This window comes from Dinoponera quadriceps, unplaced genomic scaffold (assembly GCF_001313825.1).
Source record: "Dinoponera quadriceps isolate SergipeBrazil2010 unplaced genomic scaffold, ASM131382v1 scaffold426, whole genome shotgun sequence".
Taxonomy (NCBI): Eukaryota; Metazoa; Arthropoda; class Insecta; order Hymenoptera; family Formicidae; genus Dinoponera; species Dinoponera quadriceps.
In genome coordinates, this window is record NW_014554535.1 from 753309 (window position 1) to 771429 (window position 18121).

Sequence of the window (18121 nt, forward strand, 5' to 3'; positions counted from 1 at the left end):
TTCAGCTATACGCGAGCCGTTAGATAACGTTTCAATCGATATGCGGTAAAAGTTGCAATGAATTTCGAATTCTTTTCGCGGCGCAGCTTATTTCTTAAAAAGTCGAATAATGATACAGAGGCGAGTTTGAAATGACGAAAATGCCGGGAAATAAACGAAAAATATCGACGATCGACACGAGTCGGAGCACTTTTTTCGAAGACAGAAAGCGACTTTCATACCGATTCGTCTGTAACGACGCGTAATTGCCGCAGCACAATTCGGAGCATGGACGTTTGGGCCACCTCACGGCTTCGCCAGGATCATTCGTTGGAACGTGGAGAAATCACCGGAGCGGTTGCCCAGCGGAGACGTCGAGGCGATATTCTCAATAATGGACAGCGAATTCACGCGATCATTGTGGAACTCACAGTTTAGGTTAACGTACAGGCTAATATTGCGCGAGAAAGAGCTGCACTTCAATATCGGCGTGTACAACCCTAGCAGAGACGACACGTTCAGCTTTAATTTGCTCTTACACACTTACTTCAAGGTACCCGACGTCAGGAGGTGCCAGATCACAGGACTGCATGGATGCACGTTCATCGACAAGGTAGATTTCTCCACAATGTATCGCTAAGATCCCGGGTAAACATAGATACACGTCGAAAGTATTTTGAGTATTTGGCGAAAAGAAAATCGCTTGTTTCTCTTGAACATTTCTCTAACTTACTTAGAAATAATTGGATAAAAAAATCAAGTCTTACGATTATTCAGACTGATGTTCGTGTATATTTTTTATAGTGTACACGGAAAAATGTTGTATCAATAGCTTTTTGAGTGAATTAAAACTGATTTCTCTCTTCCTTCATTCGCGATGAAATGTAAAATTATAGGCGGAAAAAATGTATCAGTAGAATTGGTTAATAGCGCCATGATTGGAATAAATCTTTTTATTTCAATAACAATATATTATTGAAGCTAATATATTATATATTCCTTCAATAACTCTAGTATTGGTATTTCAGTGATATTATTATTGAATCAAAAAGATTTATTCCAATTATGGCGCTATTGATTAATTTTATTGATGCGTCAGCATTTACTTTTCATACTTTTTATAAATTTTATACTGCATCGCGAATGAAGGAATTAAGGAATTAATTCCAAATCGCTTAAAAGTCCTGTCGTTAGCAGTTGCTGTAGCTGTCATAGCAGTTTTTCATCAAAATCTTATTTTTGGCTTAGAAGATATTAAAGGTAGAAAGTAATATGTTAACCTTAAGGGATATGTATAAAAAGTATCAACTTTAATTGCAAATATATCTTATATATATATTATATATCAGCTCTCGATTAATCAATGTTTTTACGCGAGCAGTTTAATAATATTTCAATGTATACATAACGCAAGTTTCATCGAATTCTTATCAAAACTCATTTCACTTTACAATGTCCTTAATTAAAAATCTACATTTCTTTATACGGGTTTACCAATTAAAAATCAGTGCTTTTCGAACGAAGTACGGACGAAACTTCGTTAAACCCGAAAGGATGATTTGCTCGTCACAATCCCTGCCTCTCAAGATATTTTATTCTCGCGCGCAGACCAGGGACAACCAAGTCTTCCAAGAAGGCCGCGACGTCGTCACGGTATGCGAATGGACCGACAGGATCTACCAGAACACGCAGCCGGAGCATATCATCACGAATGTCGTATCCGGTAGGAAGATGCGTGTGCAGAAGTATAACTTTCCCGACACCGTCGTGTGGAATCCCTGGCAAGAGAAGGCGCGCGATATACCGGACTTCGGCGACGACGAATTTCCCAACATGATATGCGTCGAGAGCGGACACGTTAGTAGCCCGGTTATATTGCTGCCAGGAACGGCCTTCGAAGCCAGCCAGATTCTACAGGTAACGCACTATCTCTCTCTCTTTTTCTTTTTCTCCCCTACCTTTACTCCATCATGATATTATAATCGCGCGATCGCTACTCGCAATCTTCAATTTTTAAGATCCAACTAATTGACAAATCGTTGCTACATAAAACGTAACTTCCCGTCAACTGTAGAACCTATATCAAGCCTCAATCAAATATTAACATCTACCAGACCGAGACGTTCTTGTTTTTCCAATTGTGTGCATCGTGTTTGGATGTGCTTTTCAGGGTGAGAGACAATATTTATTATTGCCCTTCGAATATCTTTGAAATATGAGAGAGTAGGAGAAAAATTACCCAACAACAAAAGATTCATTAATACCAATAGTCGTTATTTTGAACACCTTCTGTAAACATAAACATTTTCAACTTCATGTAATTGTTAATAATATTTTTATTTGTCGAAGATATTCAGAGTGAAAATAGTTATTGCCTCAGCCTGTATATCATAATTGTTAATTATTTAATTAATTTATCATTATCTATAATTTGTCATTATATGGCAACTTCATGTCATATCATATCGTGACATGTTACATTCCGAGATGCAGGAACGATTAGGGAAACTAGGTGTTTTCAGCTCAGGGTAAGCGTTAAGGTTTCATTGAAGCTTGATGTACATTGATGGTCTTCGTTGTTTGCGATATGTTGAACCGTCATATCGATACACCACCACCGATACACGCCTGGTTCTCAATGATATTCGTTGAATACCGACTCGGGAAATTACCGATGCGGTATGAACGCCCCTTAACCGCGCGCGTGTAGGCGCGCTTGCAATTAATTACATGACGAAACCAGAGCTCTCGGAGCGTAATCCGAGTCGCCGAACTCTTGCCTGAAATCTTACGCTATTGGCCGTAATTACGCTCGCACGAGAAACCGCTCTCGCTGCACCGATACTGTCCGAAGTAGTTGCTAACGGAAATAGGTAAATTGTCGGAGAACCGATAGTTTATTCGCTTCTTATCAGGGACTATTTGAAATACCACTGCTATTATCGCTGTGATTCTCTCTCTGATGCTGTGAAAGTTCTTTTATTCAGAGTTTTCACTTGTGAAACACTTGGTACGAATTGACAGCGCCGTAACGCTGTAAAAGTAATTAACTGCGTTCAGCAGGAGTCAGCGCTTAGTAAGAGTTCAATGATTCTTGTCTGCTACCGGAGTATACTTTTAGATCCTTGATGGATCCAAAAGAATATAACGATCAGAAGCAATAATCATTAATCGTTGACTTCTAGCAGCCATTATCACTATTCTCTCTGATTCTAGAAATTCTTTTTTTTTATCAGGTAATTTAAGAGAACGTGTTACCTTGTGAAACATCCACACACAGACAAATATTACTTGTACTGCGAAGAAAAGCAATTACTTAATTTATTTTTCTCTTTTTAAATAATACTTATCTTTTCGTATGAAGGATATTTTTTTTCTTGGTAATAATATTAAAATATACTCATCACAGATATTAGAAAAGCTCATTATTATTTACAAAAGATAGTGAACTTTTCCAATATTTGTGATGAGTATATTCTAATAACATATCACACACGAAAATACTCTTTGTTCAAGATAACCATTACTTAAAAGGAAAAAAAGCTTAGTAAGTGCTTTTCTTCGCAAGTACAAATCATATTTTTCCCTGTGTGGCGTAAATCGATAACGACATAAGACGGTAGTAGTAATTGTCGCCGTTAATCCCCTCTAACGCTGGAAATTCTTGTCTCTTACCGGGAAACTAAGGAGAACGTATTGCACTTGTGAAACACCTGGTATGCATTGATAGCGACGTAACTTAGCATAAAGCATAAGCAGCGCTACATACGTTAACGAGTATCACGCAATATATATACTACTGTATAAACAACTACGACTTGCAATTCTTCTCGCAGTTACATATGCGCGCGCGCGTGTATTGGAGTCATCGAAAGGGTCGCACGCTTGGCGGTTTACCGGTTCTCGTTTCGCAGAACAACTCCAGACTGGCGAACGAACGGGGATTAGCGACGATTAAATCAGAAGCCCGTTCTCGGCGCGTGTCGAGTGTTAAATATGCCTTTCTGGTTCTCAGACTGAAGCAACGTCGTACGTAATGCTCATAGAAGAAGAACGGAACTGGAATTGAAAGGGCGCATTTAGCGTTCGCTATGCGTCCAAAATAAGGCCCCAAATCAAGAGCCTTATTCTGAACGCATACTGAAGATACATAAATGATACCTTTTTGATTCTCAAGCTGAAACAACGTTATACGCAATGTTATACGCAATGTTTATATCAGAAAAGGCGAAACTTGGAAAAAGTCGCACTTGGCGTTCGCTGTACGTCCAAAATAGGGCCCCATAGAGGGGGGGGGGAGGGGGCTCATTTTAGATGCGTATCCGATAAACACCTCTTGATCGAACGAAACAGATTTCCCGGTTACAAGAAGCGAATTTAATTCGTAAAAAGAGTTGACGAGAGCAAAGCAGTCTCGCGTAGCACTCGGCGAGTGTCCACGATTGAGCCTCATGTCACCGATCGATTCCAGGTGATGTGAGTAGAGAGTGGATCGACATCGCATGTCAACGCCGGAGGTGGTAGCAATCCGCTGCTTCCGGCCGCATCCTCAGCATCGTCCGCCGTCTGGCCAGCCGCCGCCGGCGCTGGCTGGCTCTACATGCCTCCGCCGCCGCCACCGCCGCCTCCGCCGCCGCCGCCGCCACCTCCGCCGTCGCATCCGTCACACCTGCATTCCCACTGCGTCGCCCAGACCTGCACGATATGCTCCCTGAACCTTTAGAGATCTCTCGGACTCGAGGAGGAAAAGCCGGTCCGGCCGCTGCAAGCTGACCGAACTCTCGTGAAAGATTTCCTCACTTCCTCTCTTCCCGCGCAGCCTCCCTGGATCGCACAGTTTCCCCAAAGAAGGAGATTTCCACGCGCTACCGTGTATACGCCGACGAGGAATACGTGTCTTTCCGTCACGTCTCCGTAGCCGCACGAGGAAGCGGCGACTCGCGTCGGCAAAGAGAAGGCTAGACTAGTTAATTTCGTCCGGAATCTGTCTCCCTTCGTTGAGTCGTCCTTGCGTCCTTGCTCATGCCTTCGTCGTCTTCACGCCACGTCCGTATCTCGAGGTCACGGCCAGCGATTTGGACGACGGCCGATCGGAGAATGCGCCCGAGAAATCGATCGATCTTTCTCTCTCCGCGTTATACCATCGTCCGGATGATATTCAGAATTTGGACAAGAATTGGTAATTGCGTGTAATCAATGATCGCCTTCACTTGTCCCGATAATAGCAATATTCAGCTTTCTTTTGTTGAAAGCACTTGAAATCGATGAAAATTTACAGAAAGAGGTGTCGGTATGAGGACGTTACGCGAGAATGAAGGATCTCTGTCCTAAAGAATGTCGTTCTGAAAAGAGAGAGAGAGAGAGAGACGTGTTCGATCCGAAGTTTCTTCTCTGCGATCCATCACGAATATCTGCATACATTCCATACACCGCTAACTTAATTCAGCCCATCGAAGGATATGAATATCCAGACGGGACATGTATTGTCATTCGAAACGAGCGAGTTGTTGAGCAATTTTTGAGTAAGGGGAAAGTCACGTCACGTCGGGTCATTCGGCTCACGCGTACTTGCTTTATTTGTATAAATTTACAATACGTTGACATGCAGCAAGTGCTTTCAAAGATGCTGCTTCGTATTTTGCAAACGTTACAATTTCAGCACAAGCTGATATAAATAATAACTTGAGATAATAATAATAATAACAATTTGCAATAATAAGTATAACTAATAAATGTTACAATAACAACAATAACTTTAAATAATAATAATATTATATTATACTGTAATAATATTATTTAAATAATAATAATAGTCCCAGAAGAAAAGTCGAATATACTCGAGGAAACCGTGAGGAAATTACCCGAAACGCCGTGATCTTCCCTCACCGCTAATTAGACCTTCCCCTCGTCGAATGCTCCGTCCAGATGTTCACATGCCGATGGCGCGTACCATTCCGTAATTCATCGCGACGACGCGCGCAGTTAGTAGCATTCCCTCCGTGAGCCGGCGAGGAAAAGTTGCGATTTGAAGAGACAATATTTCGATGAGACAGATTGCGGTCGTGATTTTATCACCGGGGAACAAGCGTCCTTTCGAACGGTTTCGAATAAACCGAATCTCTTCTCGCGAGGCTCTCAAAGTCCCAAGTCTTGCTCGAGCCTGCCTCATGAGCAAATATCGTACTTTCGGATGGCAATCTTCCTTTGTAGCGTAGATCATGTATCTGCGAAGATGGTACAACTTACAAGCGTCTCTCACGCTGAGCGCTGTGTGAGGCTTCATTCGTCTGTCTCAGTCTCACTTGGCGGCCCGAATCAAATTAATAATCAGATGGAAAGAGTAAGAAACATGTGTCTCGTGTCCGTTGTTCTTCGCATCACTTCTGGGTGGATTAGCGCGAGATGCATTGTTCATAGACGTGTGGTAAACGAATTCATTGCCAGATATAACGACGCGGCTGAAAGAGCCGACGTACGACTTGATCCACTTTGTAAGACGTACTTTTCGCGTATAGAGGAACCAATTGTAATGAGCATCGTGCGAATCTGAAACTCGCATTCTCGAAAGATTTTCTGAGGCACTATACTTAATTATTGTCGGAGGCATCGGGAAATGTCTGGGCTTCGTACGCACTTTGAGTTGCCTATGTTCGTCACGCGCGAACTCTTATAGACCTTCGGATAGTGTTCGATTCTTAAAAAAAAATAATAATAATAACACGTTTTTAATCTCATGTAGACCACTTAATCTTAACTAAAATACATAAATTTTCATAAAATTTCAGATTCCTTAATATATAGGAGCTGCTAATTTTAAGAGGTTGATGAAACTTGGATATACCTTATCGAATCTAACGCATACTAAACGAAAGACGAGTCTGAAGTACAAAGCATTTACTATAATTTCACTAAAGAATTAATTATAACAAGAGAAAGAAACGTCACACACAGAGAGAAAGAGAGAGAGAGAGAGAGAGAGAGGAGAAGAAGATGGAAGAAATGTAGTCGAATTGTTTGTCGACATGCGTACTCATTCGCTGCTGATGTTCTACAGAGACATCGATGATTAGAATTCTAAGTGATTTTCATTCGAGTTTTTCCAAATGGACACTTCCTTCCTGTTACAATCGTTTAGTATAAGAAGAAGAAAATCGAGCCCCCCCCCCCNAGACTACATGGATTAGTTCAATTTTGCGATACACAATTTACCTACGAACAATACAAATATGGTGCTATTGTTACGAATATAATGTTGTAATAATAAGTAGCGACAGTAGATAAGCTCAGTTGGCATTCTTTCCGTATTAATGCTGCCATTTCGAATATATAATTTCCCTGCCCTAAATTTTTCGATATTCTACTGTCCCGAATAATATATACCATATAGCAAGATCCGGTCACACACACACATACACACACACTTCTCCCACGTGTAAGAAGAAACGTTGCATCATCGAAATAGACATAAGTGAATATTTATACCATAACGTATCGATTTACGAGATATTATCATAAAAATTACATGCGTATACGAAACATTTGTAAAGGTATTAACTAATTGTGTCCGTAACAGGAGATGGAGGTAAGCAGCGTTTTTAGATAATTGCATTATTATTATTATTACGATTAAAGTATCATACAAAACGAACGAGAGTGCCATTGATTTTGTGCCGAAATAATTTATGTTTGTATTAATTTATACGGGATGCTTCTCTTGTGTGCCTTTCCGTCGTTTTCATATTCCAAAAGCAAAAAAAAACGCATTTCGTTCACGCGAACATTAACACGCGTCTTTCTATTACGTTAACGTTTAAGATTCGTCCAAATTGTGCTCTTCGTTTTCGTCCGATAAAATTTACGCGACCGGCTGGCGTAATATCCATAAGATAAATTTTCTATCTCAACACGATGTAAGGAAAAGGAAAACAGCTTGTTACCCCTGAATTCGACCACTGATGAAAGTACGTGGAACAAATCGACCACGTGTACAGTTATTATTCGCGGGTGAAAAGAAAATCACAATCATCCATTAGTCTGTGTCAATTTCTTGCGTTGAGTGGACTTCCCCGATACGGTAATAACAGTATCGTATGTAAATTCCTCGAATGGACTACTACGTACCGGTAGTATACTATTACAATTAAATAAATGCTCAATATAGCGCGTTGTTCCTTGCATATTATTAAACTTGGAGCCAGGCAGAAAAGGATGCAGAAAAAGTAAAAAAAAAATATATAAATGAAAACGAAAGAACGAATGGAACGTTCCTGCTTATAGATGTGTTAGAGAACGCCAAAACATACAGCCTAGTGAATCAGACTACGACTATTAACGACTATTTCGGATAGGAGGATATTGAATTTCACCGTTTTCGGACCGCATTGAGGACTCTATCTTATTAACGATTTTTGGTCTTTAGAGGCTAGACAATACGTTCGTCGTTTAATCATAACTATACATTCTTTCTTCCTTTCCCCATATTAGCGATTAAGGTTCGGTCTTCCACTGCAGTGACATTTTATCGAATCGCATCGTAATATTACCGTTCTCACTCGATTCAATGTTAATATTCCGAATACTTGTAATTAAAGCGAAGTTACGAAATCACGACTAAACAGTATGTTAAGAAAGTGTACTCTTTTTGGGAAAGTGCAATAAAAATATGGGAAACGATTGTACAATCTCCTCCATGTCCTTTCGTCACACGATAATTCGCCTTTGTTTTCTGCTCTTATCTATTATTGATTATCCCTATCCCTATAGTGAATGAATAAAGCGGTATCGTGTTGCCTGTCGCAACGACAGCGAAAAAGAAAGAGAGATAAATATATGCATATATGTCGCAAAGAATATATATCTTGTTAAAATTCGAACAGTTTATTACGAGCCAGAGGGGACGACAACGGCACATGTACATACCTAAAGTCATTCGCCTGTTACATTTAATTACATAACATATATTAAATAAGTGAAAGTCAGAATTTACAGATCGGAAATTAGCACTATAAATATCATATTATTTAATTAATGTCCTTATATCTAGTTCTAGAGAAACCAGTCAAATGCGGAATTTCTTTGACTGAATTTAGGTGTAGGTAACGACAAGCTTTATACACACTGACTATTAACTGTTTCCGTGAGCAATACATGTAAATAACAAGATAATTGAGGCTAGGTCCTGTTGTATAACGCATGGCTTTGCACGGCCGATACTGGAAAAATTCTCTAACGTCAACGACATGATGATATCTTATGTATTCCCGATAAACGTTATCTTTTATCTCTTACATTGGTAAATTTTTTTTAAACATCGCCATTGGTGACAGCCATTCTTATTGCAAAAATTTACACACTTTTCCCCCCCATTGAATTATCTCGCCGCCTGCTTAGACTTATCTCCCTGTTCCTGTTGCTTTTTCTGTTGCTTCTCCCTCATTCTTTCCGCATCACTAGAAAGGACGAGAAAATCATGAGTTCATGCTCGTAAAAACCAATAAATAAGATTCATAAAATACTATAAATAATAATATTAATAAAATTATCGGTAAACGATGTCGACTCGATGCCAATTTAATTGCACATAAGATAAACGTGTACAGTGGAATGCAAAACTGTTTGGATGCAGCTGAGTTCAGAGCGCAGCGATGGTCCAATAAAGGAACTTCTTTTTAACTAATTCGTTTTTTCATTAGATATAGAATAGAATAGAATGAGCATTGCCGTTTTAGAGCTGAAGCCAAGATCAAGGAACAGAGATATGTTAACAGTGCTTCTTCTGTTTCACAGTACTACAAGAGAGGGCGATGTTGAGGGAAACAGAAGAGTGAGAGTAGACACATAAATGATACATTATGTATCGCTTCTCCTCTTTCTTTCTTCCCACCAACTACACAATTAGATAAGGAAAGCACTGCTGTCTTCATCGCCCTCTCTCAGCCTCGGTCCACAACTTAGGGTTTGTTATTTATAGTTCAACTAGCTGTTTTAGTTCAAGAAATTTACATACACGTTAAAGTGTATGGAACGTACGTACGAGATTCTCACGCTTCAGTGTGTATAAATTCTTCAAACTAGTGCAGCTATTTCAGCTAAAAAGAACAAACCGCTTGTTTCAAGCGCAAACAAACTGACCAATCACGGTCGGTTGTTCTTTTAATGAACGACTATGATTGGTCAATCTTCTTACTGAATTACATCTTAAAGCAAGATGTGGACTAAGGCATACTAACGCGATTTCAGTCCTCCAATGAGAATGCTCAGTCTATTCCATACGTTTATGCTTCCCACTACAATTCGTTAATTCACACATTAAGGGAGCTCACCGTGCTTTACGCTGTTCCAGAGAAAGGCCTTTATTACTCTCTTGTTCAGCAGCTGCCTTCTTTACAGTTTTTTTCATGTTCTTCGCTCGTGCTAGTTCACGTTGATTTCCGCCTAGAATGAAACTTCTCCTGAAGAGACTCTTCTGAGGAAATTTCAAGGATGCTTAAGTTCGTAAGGAGGATAATAGTTTCCGTCACAATTCGATCGATATTCTCCGGTGCGACGCGTCTCTCCAGGCTTATTACGAAAACCGAGAAACTCGATCGAAATGTGATCAATTTAGCGCAGCCGATCGACTAATCTATATCCCTCAATTATTTCGATTCGAACACGATGTTTACAAGGGCGCTGCCTGTGCGCGCGCATGCGCACGCAATTCAAAATCGCGCTTGCACGAGTGGAACGAGGCGACAATAACATGCGCGGACGCTCGCACGCTTGCTGCTAAATATAATTGATAGGCACCGCGAGTATTTCACCGGGCGATTCGATCGGCGAGCGAGTGACCCGAGTCACTCGCCCGTTATCGAATTTATCGCGAGACCGTCCGGAGGGTGGTGCGATTTATCGGGAAATGGCGACGAGGCAAAAAGAAAAGTAAAACTGGCTGCGCCGCCGTAAAGCATATTTTCCGCCATATTCATTTGTATTCCTCCGAACTCGTCAACAGCCACTGGCTTCGGATCAATGCGAATTCCTCACAGGCACCGACTAGTCTCGATCGCTCGATACGTGCACGCGCAATTATCGGCTCACCGCGACGCCACGCGTCCGAGAGCGAAGAACGAAAATCTCACGAATGACGGGCGAACCGATCGCGAGGAACTTATCCGAGGTGCTTCCTTCAATAACGCTTGTATCTCGAAAGCGGAAGCTCGCGAAACCGTTTCCCCGAGTGAGAAACAGGCAGAAGCGAGGAGCACTCTCGGCAGTCACCGTCGTACAGCTCCGGCGGTATCGACTTTTCCGAAACAACACTTGGCGGGACGATCGGCGACGAAGCTCGGAGCGAGGAGATTCGGCGCACCGTCGGCCCCCGTGCGCTCGGCTCGGGCCAGCGATTCGTCGAGAGGCGTGCATCGCGTGAAAGGTCCCCGGCCGGGAGGAGAGGACGCGCGCGTGAATGGCAATGGCAGCCGCGGCGACGGTCAGAGTTCGCTCGCTCGCTCTCTATCTCTCTGACGTGTTCCCGTCGCGACGGCCAACGAGGTGGTGCACGATCGACTCGACGACGATGATGACGCGCGGCACACTTACGGGTCATGTTTTTTCTCAGTTCTTGATCTCCGATAAGCAAGTACTTGGGGAACACCGGGACCACCGGGAAATCGGTGTGACTCGACACAGCCGGGCGATGCGCGTACACACGGTTCGTCGCGGACTAACTCTTCCAAACCAAAATAAATATGGTTCTACGTCGTCGACGTTCTCCGCTGTGCCGCAGCTGTGCAGTGATGCCACGTGTTTCCCGCCTAGTGACATTCGACGGGCTGTCATTATCGTCCGGCGGACGGCGGTCGCGCGAGCAGCCTCCCCCTAGGCGCGGAAAAGTGGATAGTTCCGCGTGAAAAGTCCGACGTCGCCGTTATTCGGGGAGATGCCACGGGATCGTTGAAATCGTCCGGTTCGCGAGGAAATTGTCGCGCACAGAGAGGAGTTACATGAGCGCCACTACTTGCCGGCACAATTTTTCTAGACACAACGTGTAGTTCCATCTGGACGAATCTAGAACATCTGTTTTCGACGACATTCCGGCTGAATTCCGACACTCACTGGCAGTACTGAAAGTCTATAGTTCATGTCACGTGTAGTGTAGATTTTCAGTACTAGCAGTAAATATCGCAGAACGCAGCTTTCCATACGTACGTTTTCGAGGAAGATTTTATTCTCGACTGCTGTTGCAAAACTCGACGAGCGTTTCCCATTGGCTCCTCTCCCATCGCTCGCAGATCACGGAGTAAAATTTTCCTTGAAAAGAACGTTTCGGCATACAGCCCTAGATGTAACAGGGTAGGTAACTTTTTGATTGGCTTTAGATCTAGTTTTAGACAAAAGCTGTATTATCTCCAGATGATATTGAATATGAATTTTTTTGTCAAATTGAACTCTACTTCATAACAATTTTCAGTATTTGACAAACTTTATATTCATACAAAATAGAGACTTCAAGTTATAAAAATGTACTTCTTGAATTATATATATTTATGGAAAAATAAGTAAAATATAATATTTTTCCCATAATCAAGCGATGGTATCCTCGGTTGAATATTTTTATGCACACAGCTATTAATATTCGATTTCGCTTAATCGAGCTTGGTTTCGAAGAATGTCACAGGAACAATGAATGTTTCAACTTTCCAAGTTTCTATAAATTTTAATTTCAATTAATTTACATCTATTAATATATACGCGCACATATTTATCGGAAAATTTTACCGACAATGTAATATAGCGCAAAAATCAAACGTTGTATAAAGAAAAGATTTTTCAATTCATATAATTTACAAAAGAGAGTAGGAAAATATTTTTGGCATTTTTTTACGTGTAGCGTGATCACACAAGGTGCTGATAGATGTTTCATTATTATTCTGTAAATAGCACAATATCCTCAAACCCCACCGTGCAAAGAATGCCTGCCACAGCAAGTTTGTAAGATGTATCAACGTGTATAACTCGTTTTACATTTTACATGTAATCTTTCTAAAATCAGACTTATGTCTTAAACACGATATTTAAGGCTTACGTAATATGATAAATTTATAATGTATAAATTTACGTTTTAACATTACTACTAGAATTATGCTATTTTACTGACAATAACAGATATATGTGTAGCGTATACAAGTTGTCCGATACTGTGTACCTGCTTTTAATTCTGTATATATTACACGCTTTATCATAGAAAATTAAGTCTGAGAGTAAATTCCCGTTTACAATAAGTGTTTGAAACCCTAAGCCTTAGAAAATTGACCAACCACAGTCTATTATTCTCCCTCACGCTCGACTGTGATCAGTCATTTTCTTAATGCTCAAAACACCTCTATCGTAGACCGAGGCTAATAGATAGCAACAGATATTTACGAGCTACAAGCCATACACGCGTCCTTATTCTCGCGTGCACAAGCGAGTATTGCCTCCAAGTTTTTACTCGCTTGTTGACTGATTTGATTTCGCTTCTCAACGTCGCCGGTGTTTCTGTCGGGAGACTGAACAGAGCTGTTAAGGCTGGAGATGGATGCAGAGCTGGATAGGGAGTCGCGACTTCGTAATTTCGACTTGTCCACTGTAAATTGTATCGGATTCGCGGCCGGTTTTGTTCTCAAGTAGTACATGCCGGTCTTCAAACCCTATGAACGATAATGTACTTTAGATCGAAGAAATATCGATTTGACAAAAACGGTGTCTACCACAATTCGGCTAGATTTCCGATTTCAATTGGGTAAAATAATACGAATACTAAGTCAAGTATAAACGGTAATTAATCTTACGCTTTTCCAACCGAAGAAATGCATCGACGTGAGTTTCTCAGTCGTCGGATCCGCTATGTGAATATTCAACGACTGCGATTGGTCGATAAAAGCTCCTCGATCGGCTGCCATCTCGAGGATTATCCTCTGCGGTATCTCCCAAACGGTCTTGTAGAGCTCCTTCAGATCATCGGGAATACGCTCGATATCCTGAAAAGTATACATAACATTGTAAAGCACGCACAAACACATATCTGCTTGGAGCCGAAACAGCATTGGGACATATTAATGGTCGTTACTTGAAACTTGCCTCAAGTGAGATACTCGGATTAGAAATGAGTTCTCCAATTATCAATATACGAACAATCGATCGGAGAAGGAAAAAGCGAAGAGATGGCTGAAGCCACTTACTTGAACAGAACCGAAGTTCGCGAGGATCTCGTTCTGCATATCTTTGTCCCACAAACCTCGAGTGGTCAAGTCTCGCAGCAGATGTGGATTGACGATGACGAATTCCCCGGACAATACGCGTCTCACGTAGATATTGCTGGTGTACGGCTCGATGGACTCGTTGTTTCCCAAGATCTGCGCCGTCGACGCAGTCGGCATAGGCGCAATCAAGAGGGAATTTCTCACCCCGTGCTTCGCGATTTTCGCCTTCAATTCATCCCAGTCCCACAAATCCGTCGGCTTAACGTTCCACATGTCGTATTGCAAAATCTGGAGGGAAAATCGTTACATAATCAGACAAGTGTGCCGACTCTCGGCACAACTACAAAAGTCAAATATTACAGAACTTACGCCCTTGCTGACCGGACTACCCTCGTATGTCTCGTAGGTGCCCTTTTCCGCGGCCAACTCGCAACTGGCCTCCAAGGCGCCGTAATAAAGCGTCTCGAAGATCTTGATGTTGAGCTCCTTCGCCTCCTTGCTCTCGAACGGATATCGCATCAACAGGAACGCGTCCGCCAGACCTTGTATGCCGATACCTGAAGATACGGAATTTTTATTTAATTTCAATTTACGACCGATGTGATTTACGTGGAGAAATTAATTAGCCGTTTAAATTCCTGCAATCTTACCGATAGGTCTATGTCTCTGATTGGACCGTTTTGTCTCGGGAATGGGATAGAAGTTGACGTCGATAACTTTATCCAAATTACGAGCGATGATCTTCGCGACAGTTTTCAACTTGGCGAAGTCGAAAGTCTTGTCGTTGGTATTCACGAACATGTTAACGGCGATAGATGCTAAATTGCACACGGCGACTTCCTCCGGGCTGGAGTACTCGATAACCTCGGTGCACAAATTGCTGCATTTGATCGTGCCCAGGTGTTGATGATTCGATTTGCGATTGCAGTGATCTTTGTAGAGCATATACGGCGTCCCGGTCTCCACCTGCGACCTGAGAATGGCGAGCCACACAGCCCTGGCTTCCACCTGTTTCTTGTAACGACCCTCTTTCTCGTACCTATGGTAAAAGCATAACATTTGATGAGATTCGTTTAAGAATAGATATAGAAATTATGTTAATTTTATATTAACGATTTATTTTTATAATTCACTGATATTAATAAATTATATACTAATAATTTAGGAATTATTAAAGAATACCAATAATGTATACAATCTAGTTACATGTAATATTACATATAAAACCATATGTAATATATCTAACAATTGCCAATATACCTGGTATATAACTCTTTGAATTCGTCTCCCCAGACATCAGCCAAGCCGGGGGACTCGTACGGGCACATTAAGCTCCAAACCTCATCGTTAAATACACGTTCCATGAAAAGATCCGGTATCCACAGAGCGTAAAACAGGTCCCTGGCTCGCAGGTTTCCGTCCCCTATGATGAATGAAGAAATTCAACGACTCTCCAATTCACTTCTCATTCCTCCTCACCATCATATTCCATATAGTAAAAAGGAGGAAACGAAAGATATTACCAATGTTCCTTTTGAGTTCCAGAAAATCAAAGATATCCGCGTGCCACGGTTCCAAATAAACAGCGAACGCTCCGGGTCTCTTATTTCCCCCTTGGTCCACATAAATAGCAATGTCGTTGTACAACTTCAGAACGGATATCAGTCCGTTGGTTGAATCCGTATCGTACATATCGTCCGTGCCTTTGGCACGAATACAATGAACGTTGATCCCTATTCCACCGGCGTATTTGCTGATAAGCGCGCATTTCTTTAACGTGCCGAAAATACCCTTTATAGTGTCGTCATTGAGAGTCAAGAGGAAACAGCTGTATGGAGGAAAATTCTCGTCAATACATGACGTCGGTTTGTCGTGCATTACTGACGCGATTCAGTGCGGTTGTTATTACCTAGACATCTGTTGGTTCTTAGTACAGGCGTTGAACAACGTCGGCGAGGCGTGCGTGAAGTACCGTTCGGACAAGTAATTGTACGTTTCTATAGCTTTATCGATATCATCTTCGTGAATGCCGACAGCTACTCTCATCAGCATATGCTGAGGTCTCTCCACTATCTTGCCGTTGATCTTGAGCAGATAGCTCCTCTCGAGCGTTTTGAAGCCGATGTAATTGTAGTTGAAGTCCCTATCGTATATTATAGCGGAGTCTAATCTCTCCGCATTGTTCTTTATAATCTTGTAATAATGCTCGTTGATTACAGGAGTGGCTTCGTTCGTCACGGGATCCCGGGCGTAATGTAAATCGTGCATCACCTCTGCGAATTGTTAACACGGCGATGAAAAACCTTATGACATAGTAATCGGGGTAAATTAATGAGTTCAAGATGTACCGCTGAAGGTCTTCTTAGTCTCTTTGTGCAGGTTGGACACATCGATACGTGCTGCTAATATAGCGTAATCAGGATGATTAGTTGCCATAGTAGCGGCAGTTTCAGCTGCAAGATTGTCTAATTCGATTGTGGTTACTCCAGAGTATAAGCCACGTATCACTTGAATCGCAACGGCAGACTGAAAAAGAATAAGATATTTATATATTGCACCAAATTATACCTTTAGAAATTGTTGGAATTTACATATATATGTCGATCAAGAGGTTAACTGAAGCCTAATGCGTAAAAATAAAATTTTCTATTTTTTTACTAAGAAATTATACGTATGAATAAATACACGCATAATATACACATATATATGTACAATATATATATATATATATATATATATATATATATATATATAGATGATACATATACTTCAGAATTTAAAAAATTATTATTATGTATGACAAAATTATATGATAGATAAAATCACATAACGATACTTACCGGATCCACATAATTCATATTTAAATTATAACATTGTTTGGCAATTCTCGAGGTGATTTTATCAAAATGAACATCCTCCTTGCGCCCATCTGATGAATATAAGAAAGTTTTCCATTTAAATGAAATTAAGTATAGCGTATTGTAATTGCAATTCGACGTGACAGCCGAGCAACCATTACAACACTCGACACATTAACGTTACATTACGCAAATGAGATTGGTTTAACTTGCGAGTAAATAAATGGTTGCGTGTGGGCAATCGGACGCACTTAGGGGAAAGGTTAATTCGTTAACTTACTGCGCTTGATGACGTGCATCTTGCCGCGCGCGGTTTCCTTGCCCGACATTTTCGCGAGGGAACGGCTAGTGTTTCCCTCCGAAATCTTACGCAACATCGCGCTCGATTCCATGTTAATCACAGACCAGTAATCGAGCCACGCTCAACGCTTCGTGTCTCGACTGTTTGGGCGCGAAACGGAACCTCGTTTGCCACTGGGGATCACGGTCTCCCGCGCATGTGCACCAACCTGTGTCGGTGAAACGCATAGAGATATAAGAATAGAGGGAACAAGCCTGTAAGTGGAAGTGATAGAGGCAAAGAGAGAGATGGATGCCGAGTGTCCTATCTGTCTCTTTCTAGTTGAGCGCTGTGATTGGTTGTTACAATGAGCCGCCAAGACGACCACGCGACGTCAAGAGGGGAGAAAGCAGACTAAAATTTCGTTTTGTAAATATGCGTGCACATGTGTGTAGAATTAAAATTCGTTAAATATTCGAACGTTAACAAAATAATAATTGGACGCGATTTGTTTAAAAATGAGGCATTGTTTGAAATGCAAGGCGGAGTCTTATCCTGGATGTAACCGCAGTTTTCACTCGTAAGAAAGTATAAATACGTAACCTCAAATAATTAGATGTTATTTTTTTCTACATTAAAAAAAATATGTAAATGTTGTAGGCTACCGAAGGATGTAGATATAAAGCGTAAATGGTTGAATATACTTCAACTACCTTTGTATTTTGAAGTGAAAACAGCATATATTTGCAGTGATCATTTTAGCAATGACAGTTTCTTTGAAT

At 41.3% G+C, this 18121-nt stretch overlaps 2 protein-coding genes across 5 annotated transcripts in view; one reads left to right on the top strand and one right to left on the bottom strand.

Annotated features, from left to right (window-relative positions):
• Positions 1 to 5720, top strand: part of LOC106751957 (glucose-6-phosphate 1-epimerase) — a 29049-nt gene extending 23329 nt beyond the window's left edge. For all 3 annotated transcript variants that reach the window (XM_014633271.1, XM_014633272.1, XM_014633273.1), the window contains exons 5-7: positions 255 to 592; positions 1588 to 1896; positions 4451 to 5720. In XM_014633271.1, the coding sequence (XP_014488757.1) occupies positions 255 to 592; positions 1588 to 1896; positions 4451 to 4459 (656 nt within the window). In that variant the 3' untranslated portion in view covers positions 4460 to 5720. The remainder of the gene's footprint in view (positions 1 to 254; positions 593 to 1587; positions 1897 to 4450) is intronic.
• A 4656-nt stretch (positions 5721 to 10376) lies between these two features.
• LOC106751956 (ribonucleoside-diphosphate reductase large subunit) lies at positions 10377 to 17550 on the bottom strand. Of its 2 annotated transcripts, none has more exons than XM_014633269.1 (13): positions 17340 to 17550; positions 17042 to 17130; positions 16550 to 16727; positions 16111 to 16474; positions 15725 to 16029; positions 15462 to 15624; positions 14852 to 15240; positions 14571 to 14758; positions 14181 to 14489; positions 13791 to 13979; positions 12169 to 13649; positions 11560 to 12036; positions 10377 to 10444 (listed from the first exon to the last, which is right to left on the bottom strand). In XM_014633269.1, the coding sequence occupies exons 1-11, from the start codon at positions 17449 to 17451 to the stop codon at positions 13380 to 13382; spliced, it is 2556 nt and encodes an 851-aa protein (XP_014488755.1). In that variant the 5' UTR covers positions 17452 to 17550; the 3' UTR covers positions 10377 to 10444; positions 11560 to 12036; positions 12169 to 13379. The 2 variants fall into 2 exon arrangements, with proteins under 2 accessions (XP_014488755.1, XP_014488754.1); XM_014633268.1 differs by having other exon boundaries at positions 11560 to 12091.
• Between the last annotated feature and the right edge of the window lie 571 nt (positions 17551 to 18121).

Coding starts and splice junctions, on each gene's coding strand:
- LOC106751956 (XM_014633269.1), bottom strand. CDS start 17,451: ATGGAATCGAGCGCGATGTTGCGTAAGATTTCGGAGGGAAACACTAGC. Junction 15,241..15,461: donor TTCAAAGAGTTATATACCAG/GTATATTGGCAA, acceptor CTTTTACCATAG/GTACGAGAAAGAGGGTCGTT. Junction 13,980..14,180: donor CGAACTTCGGTTCTGTTCAA/GTAAGTGGCTTC, acceptor TATACTTTTCAG/GATATCGAGCGTATTCCCGA.